The 11,252-nt window shown below is 31.4% G+C and overlaps 1 protein-coding gene and 1 long non-coding RNA gene across 3 annotated transcripts in view; both read left to right on the top strand.

Annotated features, from left to right (window-relative positions):
- Positions 1-11,252, top strand: part of LOC134266691 (uncharacterized) — a 158,812-nt gene that overhangs the window by 42,186 nt on the left and 105,374 nt on the right. The gene's annotated exons all lie outside the window — the stretch shown is intronic.
- On the top strand, positions 4,758-10,097 carry LOC134266687 (purine nucleoside phosphorylase-like). Of its 2 annotated transcripts, none has more exons than XM_062748907.1 (6): positions 4,758-4,904; positions 7,021-7,190; positions 7,672-7,775; positions 8,359-8,534; positions 8,813-9,003; positions 9,569-10,097. In XM_062748907.1, exons 1-6 carry the CDS (start codon positions 4,894-4,896, stop codon positions 9,772-9,774), a joined length of 858 nt encoding a protein of 285 aa, XP_062604891.1. In that variant the 5' UTR covers positions 4,758-4,893; the 3' UTR covers positions 9,775-10,097. The 2 variants fall into 2 exon arrangements, with proteins under 2 accessions (XP_062604891.1, XP_062604890.1); XM_062748906.1 differs by lacking the exon at positions 4,758-4,904 and adding an exon at positions 4,928-5,166.

Here is an 11,252-nt window from a genome sequence, read left to right as displayed (position 1 = left end):
AGAAAAAAAAAACATCAAGAGACCCACGGGCCTTATAGATCACCTAAGTATCATGTAACAACTTTCCAACAAATGAATTGAATTTAGTTCGTGTTTTTAAAAAACCAAAAGCCATGAAATTCACAATTTTGAAAGAGGCACTATTGCTTATCATAATTATGTGCTTAACATGCTTACTTTGGTTACTTAATACACAGAGGTATAGAAAGAAAACTGTATTTCCACTCTATAGAGTTGTCCATTCAACCCCACAGGAATCACTGATCCTGGGGCCACATACATGTATTTCAAAATTTAGGAAATTTTATCATTATTTCATCATAAATGGTTGATTAATACGAAAGAGCAGATTTCAAAGCATTAATTTATTTTCAGACTAACCCCCTAACCTCCCCCAGTCCCTGAGCCAGGGACCATGAAATTAACCATTTTGAAAGAGGCACCTTTCTTCATCATAAATATTATAAACTTAGATCATTGGCATAATTCCCAGGAGCAAAGGAAAAGATTTTCAAAGAATTCATGCAATTTCACTATACAATCAATAGAGCCCCCCTAACACCTAAATCCCTGACCCAGAGGCCATGAAATTCACAATTTTGGAAGCGACATCCCTGCTTATTATAACTATGTACTTGGTTAATTCATTTAATATCCAGGAGCAGAGCAGAATATTTTCAAAGAATTTATGCATTTTCACTATATAGACAATAGAGCCCCACCCTAACACCAGAACCCCTGACCCTGGGGCCATAAATTCACAATTTTGGAAGAGTCAGCTTCATTCAACATAACTTTGTACTTGGTTACTTTATTTAATGCCCAGGAGTATAGAAGAAGATTTTCAAAGGCGTAATGCATTTTTCACTATACACTAATCCATATAGCACCGCCCTAGCGCTAGAACCCCTTACCCTGGGGCCATGAATTTCACAATTTTGGTAGAGGGCTCAATACTGATTACAATCATGCCAACAGTCTGACAGCTTAATGATGTCCTGGAGTAATGAAAAAGATTCTTTAAGATTGCATTAATTTTAGTGGTATTGGTCCCACCCCTCAGGCCCCAGGGGGGTAGGGATCATGAAATTCACAATTTTTTTTCCGCTTCACCCATAGATGCTTTGTGTCAGAATTGTTTAAAATTGTTTCAGCCGTTGCAGAGTGGAAGTTGAAAATGTTCAAATGTTAACACACGACGGACGACACACGACGCACGCAGACGGACAAAAACGGATATCAATAGGTCACCTGAGTTTACTCAGGTGACCTAAAAATTGAAAGTGCTTTTATATCGACCATATATTTCCATTTCTAATTTTTTTCTCCGTAATAACTCTTTGAAAGTTTCTTGAAAATTCTACCGGAATGTAAATTAGGCAGGTCGATAGGTCAGGAGTTAAGGAGGCCTAAAATGCATGCAAATCTCGTGCGCATCTGTCTCTGTGTCTGATGCTAAGGAGGCCAAAAAATGCATGTAAATCTCGTGCGGCTACCTTTGTTTTTGACGACAGTGGGCGAGGACGATTGAAATTGACATGGGAGTCCTCGTGTAATTTAAATCTTTGTCTACATTTTTAAAGTCTAAATCTGCAATTTTATTTTACAATGAAATAAAAATATAAGGAATCACTGTCTAGTTAGTATAGTATGCCAAGGACATCAACGATAGTGGAAAAAGAAAAAAAAAATTAAAATGCGTTAAAGCGCCTTTCAAAAAGGCGTAATAACGCGAAAAAGGGCGTTATTACGCCTTTCCATTCCAAAACGCGTTATTGCGCCTTTTTAAAAGGCGTTATAACGTTTTTAAAAAGGCGTAATAACGCTTTTTGGGATTACGCCTTTTTGAAAGGCGTTTAAACGCCTTTTAAAATTTTTTCTCTCTATATTGATCCTTATATTTCGTACGAAAGAAAAGGCGTAATAAAGCGAAAAAAGGCGCGTTACTACGCCTTTCCATTCCAAAAGGCGTTATTATGCCTTTTTATTTTAACGCCTTTTTTCGCGTTATTACGCTTTTTCGAAAGGCGTTTTAACGTTTTTTTTTTTTTTTTGTTTTTTTTTTTTTTAAATTCTCGCTTGATTGATCCTTATGGGCTTTCGTATGATAGGCTTTCTTATTTCAAGCATGCATTTTATGTAAACTAAATTTTATTGAAAGTTTTCAACGTCATACCAGTTATGCTAATACATATAATTGGGTGTAGCATATAGGCATCGGTACCGGGAGGGGGGGGGGGGGGTTAAGCACACAAATGTTTTGCAAAGATATGCATAATATAGGCATAGACACTTTCAATTTGCTACCGACGGCTATGTAAACGGAAAAAAGAGTTAAAAGATCTTCTACTCGTCTTCTCCTTTTCCTCAGTGAGGTTAAATCAATGCATGTAAATTAAAAAGTTTTTCAAAAGATAGATAACGATAAGATATGATAAGATAAGATAATTTTTTTTTCCAATTTTGGGCCCAGAAGGCATAAAGGTTCTTTTTACAATGACAAGATAGAAAGTTCTGAAAGAAAGGTTAGTAAACATACACAAACATAAACACACACATATGTATATCTGATATAATATATACAAGTAACTGTACATGTAGATGCAGCAGTTGGGGTTATCAAATCGCTAATTAACATGCAATCAAAATCAATATTATCAATATACATATATATACTAGTATACAAATAGATATGTGTCAATAACATCATTTATGGGGACTCATGGCATTATGCCTTATTTTGAAGGCTTTGATAAGATATTGACTTAGTTTTGTAATAATTAGATTGTCTTCATTAGACATTAACCAGAGAAATTTGTCTGCTTTTGATAATAATATGAAATTTTTGTTAAGTATAATGAGATATCACGAAAAAATTTATCTCTCTCCTCAGTATGCAATGGGCATTCAGTAAGAAAATGATATAAGGGTATTTAGTTTTGGTTACACATTAAACATATTTTATCTGAGGGAATTCTTTGACCAGCATTATTTTTTACAGATTCATATCTGCCTTTTTCAATTCTTAGGTCATGAGCACTTATTCTAAATCTGCATGTGGATTTTCTTATTTCATGAGATTTGATGTACATATAGTTTTCCATTGTAAAATTTTCTTTAAACATAAAATAAGTAGTAAGTTTTCCAGAGTCAAGTCCCTCTTCACGTTTCATTTTCCAATATTGTAGGAAGTGTTTTTTCAAATGTTTCTTGACTTGCTTTTTAAAAAATGTGTTTTTGTATGTTTTACATTCTGGTAATGAGAGATTATCTTTCTTACTGAAATAAATTACATTTTTGTACTGGTCAGCAGTTAATATTGCCTTGACTAAGGTTAATATTTTCTGTATATGCTTTATGTAACAGGGAAGATTCTGGACTTGATTGCAACCTATCCAGTATAATAAGATGTTTTGAATTATTGAAAAATACATAGGGTATTTTTCAAAAGATATAATCATTACTACGGAAGCGTATTAGTGCCACTTGGACACTTCACTTTTTTTTAATTTCTACACTTTAATCTGTAAAATTTACACATTAATCTGTAAATTTTAAACTTTAATCTGTAAAATTTACACTTTAATCTGTAAATTTTACACTTTAAAGTGTAAAATTTACACTTTAATCTGTAAAATTTACACTTTAATCTGTAAATTTTACACTTTAATCTGTAAATTTTGCACTTTAAAGTGTAAATTTTACACTTTAATCTGTAAATTTACCACTTTAATCTGTAAAATTTATATATTAATCTGTAAAATTTACACTTTAATCTGTAAATTTTACACTTTAAAGTGTAAAATTTACACTTTAATCTGTAAAATTTACACTTTAATCTGTAAAATTTACACTTTAAAGTGTAAAATTTACACTTTAAACTTTAAAGTGTAAAATTTACACAGATTAAAGTGTAAAATTTACAGATTAAAGTGTAAAATTTACAGATTTAAGTGTAAATTTTACAGATTAAAGTTTAAAATTTACAGATTAAAGTGTAAAATTTACAGATTAAAGTGTAAAATTTACACTTTAAAGTGTAAAATTTACAGATTAAAGTGTCGAAATTAAAAAAAAGTAAAGTGTGCAAGTGGCACTAATACGCTTCCGTACATTACAAATTGATTCTCTCAATTACTAAAATCTAAGTATACTAGAATTTTTGTTTTATACATATTTTTTTCAAAGTGCGCTAAATGTCCCTATGGTAAAAAAAAAATGTTGATATATGCACTATTTACGCACTTTGAAAAATGTTTTTTAACCTAAGAAATTAAAATGAACCCACTGGGCTTTTGTACTATAATGTAGAAAATGTCGGAAAGTAAAGTTATTTTGTCAATTTAATTTTGATTATTTATTTATTTAGTTACTTTTTGTCGTTATGACCTGGCTTCTCCCTTCGTCAAAATAGGTAATGGTTGTATTGAAGAAATTGAAGTTCGGTGAACACTTTCTTTTCAAGTTGATATGATACTTATTTCCTCCTTCATTTCGCGTGTACATGTAAGCATTTCTGATAGATAACACAGTAGGCAAATTGTCTCCCGGGCACCTGACGTTAACTATTTTTCTTTTAATAAAAAAATATACCCTTATACCTATGAATCAACGTTTATCGTATAGGTAGGGATATATTTTTTTTATTTAAAGAAAAATAGGTAATGTCAGGTGCTTGTGAATTGTCCCTGTGATAAGCAGCGTTATAACACGAACATTTTATTTTTTTTTTAACTAATGAGCTCGGGCTTTTGATTCGACGTTGAACAGAATTTTTTGTGATCGGGTTCGATATCCTTTTTAGTTTACATTTTTGGCTTTTTGTAGTTTTTTAGGCTGACAACAGACAAGGAGCGGCTAGGGATTTTCCCAGAAATCAATAAATCTAAAGCCATGGGGGATGGGTATGTATTTGTCATTGTACAACATTCATTGCACAATAATATCGACTTGGGAAGGCGTCGCTTTGAATTAATTAGTATAAGTAATGCTCGGATCAGCTGACCATTCATTCATAATTTGACCTTATTAGAAGAAGAGAGAGAGCCAAGCTAGTACAATGTCGGATACATCATTTAGTGTGACAAAATTTCTGTCTAATAAGAAGTCTATGCTGCAAAGTTTGATTGATAAATTTATGTCCAAAGGACAGGAAAATTCTGTTGGGTATGTATATAAAGTTTGCTAAAAGTGAATGAGGAAAGGGGGGATATCAGCATTTTTATCTATTGCTTCATGGGTATTTATGTATGGCTATTTAAGACACTGAATTAGTAAATAACTTGTGTGTTCATAAGTGAAATTAAAGACAGATAAATTAAGAATCCATAGACTTATAAGTTTTGTATAAAATTACTGAACTAAAAAAAATTAAGAGTATAAGACCCTTTCTAGATAACTGCAGTACTTCTCTTTTTCAGGGCAAAAATCACAGGGACTTGAGACAGTCGTAGCAAAATTGGGTATTATACTATATACCCAATTTTAATTGCTAAGACTGTCTCAAGTTCCTGTGGGCAAAATGATATATTTTGGTAAAATATGACGTAAATGCAATTGTTTTTTAAAAATTGTGACGTCACTTTGCTAAACGTTATTAATTTGCCTTAAAGTTGTAGAAGAGTATATGTACTGCAATTACAGTGACAGGACTTATTGTCTTTATATTCATAGTAGCATTAAAAAAATATCAAATTTACGAAAATATGCCATTTTACAGTGTTGTTGATTAGTAAGTAGATAAAAAATTTATCATCAAATTTAAAATTTGAATGCAAGACTCTTCATGCCATCCCTTATTATATTAATTTATGATTTGAATAATAAAGTTAATTTTATTTTGGATTCCCTATGTTCTAGAGTCTGTTGCATCAATATAGTGTATCTACCCTTAGTCTACCTTATTTTTGTTTTAAGATTACTGATTAGAGTGATAAAATGTGAAGGAAAATGCATTTTCCCAAAAACCAATTATTTAACATGCTGTTTTTATTACCATAAAGCCATCTTCACATTTATCTAAATCCCATAGGTCCCCTCCCACAGTCTAACTTGTCATCACCCCCACCCATATTTAAAACTTCTTAAAATGTTGAATGGGATACACAAATCAATCACATGGACTATGAGTTTTGAAATAACAATACAGTGACTACACCTTACATTATACCCTCAGTGTAAATGCCTTTGGTACTAACATCCATCACTCAGTTTATTAAGAAAAAGAAAAGAAAAATGTTAAATGTTAGTCATCTGACTCATCCATTCTTTATGACATATTTAAAATTCTAGAATACAAAAACTTAGATTTGTATTGCATATTAGTGCATACACTTTGATGCAAGTAACTTTAAAGGAAAGAGGGATTGTGAACTTCCCTTCAGCTGTATGACTGCTACTGAATTGTTAAAAAAGTTAACAAAATATAGATGACAATGAAATTTATTGTAATCAATCATTTCTGTACAAGCTAGAGGAATTTTACTCATCTTGATTACTCATCAGGGATTTATTCTTTACCTATACTGTGAGATAAATAAATGAATCATTTAAAGAACATATATGAAAGCTTGTTAATATTTATGATGGGTGCACTGTCTGCACAATTCACAAATTCACTCTCAACCACAGAAAAACAAAAAAGGTTTTTATTACTGATTCTTACTAAGTATTGCAGTCAAGAATTAACTAAGAAATAAGCCAAAATTAAGAAATTATCACAAAAATAAATAAATAAATAAATATATAAAGAATCAAACCCCACTGTGAAGTAGTATACATTTTGTCCTAAATTTCATTACAAACAATGTAATTTGCATGGTTACCCTTTAGTAAAAAAAATGAAGATAAATATTACAAATGTAGATATTTCAAATAAAAAGTACCAGTTGCAAAATGTATTATGGTTTTGATCATATGATCATACAGTTTCTATATCATAATGTTTAAAAACAGTACATTATTTGTTTCAAAATATATCTTTGAATGCAGGTAAATGTTTTTTTATTCATATTTTGACAGTCCAAGCTTTGAGGAGGTTACATCTATAGCTCAGTCTATACAAAACAGGACCAAACATCAACCAAAGATAGGCATTGTGTGTGGGTCAGGTCTGGGGGACCTGGCAGATAAAGTCCAAGATGCTGACATCATCCCGTACAGTGAAATACCTACCTTCCCGGTCAGTACAGGTAGGTCAAGGTCATGCAGTAGTAGGTCATAGCTTGTCCAAGGGTTTTCCTACTATTTTTAGACTGGGTCAAGGGTAATAACTAAGAATATATAGGTAAGTATGAAAACACATTTTGAAATTGTAATGGTTTCCGTAATAAGAATCTAAAGCAAGCAAGGAAAACCTCTGGGTTGAAATAATTTATTAGAAATTTTGATTCAGGTTTTTTTTAGTGCAACAAAAAATTCTGATTATAATGACTGCACAAAAAATTCACACATTTCCAGTCAAATACATGTATCTTAAAGTGAGTATACATCTACTCAAAAACCACAAGAAAAAATCGTAAGATTTGTAAAAATATTTACCAGCATTTAATAGGACATACATGTACATGCAAAAATATCATTGTGATTTTGAAAATGGCAGAGCCAACCTTTCCCTGTGTTACAAGAATTACAAAAGCACTTTATCATATATGTACATTTTTTTTATTGCAGTACCTGGTCACATGGGAAAGTTGGTGTTTGGTAACTTAGAGGGAAAACCAGTGGTCTTAATGAGAGGCCGTCTCCACTGCTATGAAGGCTATCCAATGTGGAAGGTAAATTGTCATCTCAAACTCAGGGGGAACAAAAAACACTGAAAAATATCTGAGGGTTGAGATAGCATGTTAAATAAAAAAGAAGAGAGGGAATTCCACCTCACTCCATGTCTGTGGTATTCAAGAAAAATTGAAAGGGGGCACTTTTGGAATCCTCATTCACAATCAGTTTTAATCAATACGCTTTCCCTTTTGAGTTGAGATGTAGCCTTGAAAATGATTGAAAGGCTGTCCATTTTTTGATGGCTGGCCAGAAATCTTCCATAAAGATGATGCGTAATACATCAAATCATTCACACATCTCTTCTGGGCTTTATACCAATTTAATGATAAAAAGTTGATAATAATCAATAGAATAAATTCTAGCTCTCTAGCTCTATTTCCAGAAAAAAGCACAATAATTTTGTTCACAATCACTAAGTTAATCAATAATTTTATCTGCCAACACAAGATTGGTCACATTGTATATTGCATTTTTATGTATTTTATTATTTTGCCTTTAACTACATGTAACACCCATTAACATTGTAATTTGATGAGATAAAAAATGTGCGCAATACAAATTAATGATTTTTTCCTTCAGACTACAATTCCAATTCGAGTTATGAAGGCTCTTGGAGTAACTACTGTGTTTCTTACCAATGCTGCAGGGGGCATCAATCCTGACTACAGTGTAGGCGACATGATGATTATCCGGGATCACATAGATATGCCTGGCCTAACTGGGGAGTGTGTGCTACGGGGATATAATGATGAAAGGTATTACCAAGACATTGAATCACATTGATTTTGTCCTAGATACTCAAGATCAATGTTTAAAGCTTACATCTCTTGCCAATTCAGTCATTTCCTTAAACAACGAGTTCTGTTGTATGGAATTAATCCATGAATATTTATGAGTTATCCCGTGACCAATTCAAACTAAACTAATCCCTGCTCCCTTTATGATGAATATAATTTTGAGAAGTGATCTTGTATTTATCATAAATATTCATAATATAATTGTCTCCTATCTTACTAATACATTTATTTTCCAGATTTGGGCCACGTTTCTTAGCAACAGTGAATACTTATGATGCAGGCCTTCGCTCTACCTGTAAACAAGTTTTTGAGGACCTTGGCCTCAGTAAATACATGAGGGAAGGAACCTACGTAATGATCGGGGGACCAACCTTTGAAACAGTGGCTGAGTCAAGGTTACTAAAAGGCTTTGGTGGGGATGCAGTAGGTGAGCAGCCCTACTTTTTTGTAAAGTTTTTACCTTCTATAATTAGAATGCTAGTCATAAAATTAAAATACTTTCACCTAGTTTTAAATGTTAATCAATAATACACTCTTGTTGTATGGATTATATGTGAGTTTATATGTAATTAAAGTATTGTTTGTTTTGTGGATATATCTTTAAAACTCAAACAATTAAATATACTATATTCTCTATATGTGAATTTTTCCTGTCCATCATGCATATATTTATATGTATTTGACAATGTATATTTATAGAGAGAATGGTAGGGGGAATGATTACATGTGATTTTATATGTAAAGTACCGGTGGTTTGGTTTGTGTGGATTATGGATATCAGCCTGGGTTTATTTCATTGTTAACAATTATCAATGAAATCAAATCAATCTAACAAAAATTTTCATATGGCTATATACTGTCCTCGCAACAATATATTTATATGTGTTTGTGTGTCTAATCAACGAGGGGGGATCCCCATGAAAATTTGTGTTTCTACAGTATCATAGAAAATTTTAACAGGTGTGTATATGTAAAAATCTTATTTTTTACAGGTATGAGTACTGTTGCTGAGGCCATTGTAGCCAGACACATGGGCCTGAAGGTGTTCGGTCTCTCCCTAATTACAGATAAATGCTGCTTAAGTTACGATTCTATAGAGAACACCACTCACGAAGAAGTTCTTGCCATTGGTCAAAAAAGAGCTGGAGATCTTATAGCCATAGTAATGCGACTTGTAAAGCTAACTACCATAGAATGATCTGAACAATGATTTATTTGGGTTTTATTTTAGTCATCAGAGAAGATTATTCAAGTACTGCCCATCAAGTCGAGTTATTTCCCCTGTCCTACATGAGAATGTGGTGACCAAGTTTATATTACTTAGAATTTTATCCCAATTTTTATTGTTGTTTTAATTTATTATTGTGGTTTTGCTTTACATTTAGAGTAGGAGCTTGCATTTTAACCCTGTTATTGTTTATCTTCATATTTTATTATTTGCATTTCAACTTTAAGGTTGCCATATATATTCTTTGAACAAGATAACTTAAAACATGGAGAAGCTTATCAAAAATTAGAATGTTCATTTAATACATTTTGATCAGGATTTAACTATCCTTATTTGTTATAATCCATGATTTTTATTTTCACAATTGCCTGATGTATATATTACTTTGAAAGTAAAACAAAATTCTCCATTGTAATAAAGGTTTTTTGTTTAGATAGCAAAGGTGACTTAACTATCCTGACTGTTGTTATAATCCATGATTTTTCTGTCTTGCAATTGCTTAGCTAAACTTTTATTACTTTTGGATCCTAAGTGTTATTTATGAAGTTATAGTTTGAATAAAAACGGTCAAGATTTTTTTATTGTGATAGTGTTTTTTTTTTCTTGTTTTTGTTTTTGTTTATATGTGTATTTAATATTTATGATTTGTTAAAAAAATAATAACTATAAAATTATACTATGTATGTGTGGTTGTTATTGATTGTAATATGATAGTTAAAAGTCCTAAGTGTTATATATTGAAATAGTTTGAATAAAAATTTTTAAAGTGAGGCAATTTTTTACTCTGTGATAGTGAGACACATTGTACACCGTTTTCTTGTTTACTGTGTTGTTTTTAAAGTGTGCATTTAAGATCAATTGTTAAATCTTATTAATTAATACCTAAATAATTATACACTGTATGTGTGGTTGTTATTGCTGGTAGCTAATAGTTAAAAGTTAGTATTTATTCAAATAAGTTTGAAACAAAAATCATGTTTTAAAGTGAGGTAGTGTTTTTTGCCGTACAAAATGCTATCATTGTGTCATTGCTATCTTTTAACCTTTGACAAATGTATATTTCAATAGTGAATAAAAGGGTGTGTAAATTCCGGTAAAATTTCTTTTCTGTACACATACCAAAACTCACTCTGTGTTAAAATGTGAAAACTAAACAAGCTCAGCCTTTTCAATCAAGAATGCAAGATACAGTTTAACAACAATCAAAAGTGGTTTTCCATTTGTTGTATACAGTTATGACTCAATATGCATGCCTCCAAATATTTTGTATGATTTTAAGAAGATTTTAACGCAATAATTATAGAATAGTGTTTACATTTACTTCAAGATCATCTACTTCAAAAATTAGTACTTCAGATCTGCCATTTACATGTACAAGAACATGATATTGTCATCCTAATACTTATATGCACAAATGATTACCTCTTAAGATTTTTATATTTTTTCCA

This window comes from Saccostrea cucullata, unplaced genomic scaffold (assembly GCF_032062105.1).
Source record: "Saccostrea cucullata isolate Sc308-1 unplaced genomic scaffold, CSIRO_AGI_Scuc_v1 ctg433, whole genome shotgun sequence".
NCBI classification, from domain to species: domain Eukaryota; kingdom Metazoa; phylum Mollusca; class Bivalvia; order Ostreida; family Ostreidae; genus Saccostrea; species Saccostrea cuccullata.
The sequence above is the reverse complement of the archived record's forward strand: the minus strand, read 5'-3'. Positions and strand labels throughout refer to the sequence as shown.

Coding starts and splice junctions, on each gene's coding strand:
- LOC134266687 (XM_062748906.1), top strand. CDS start 5,060: ATGTCGGATACATCATTTAGTGTGACAAAATTTCTGTCTAATAAGAAG. Junction 5,167..7,020: donor GGACAGGAAAATTCTGTTGG/GTATGTATATAA, acceptor ATATTTTGACAG/TCCAAGCTTTGAGGAGGTTA. Junction 8,535..8,812: donor CGGGGATATAATGATGAAAG/GTATTACCAAGA, acceptor TTTATTTTCCAG/ATTTGGGCCACGTTTCTTAG.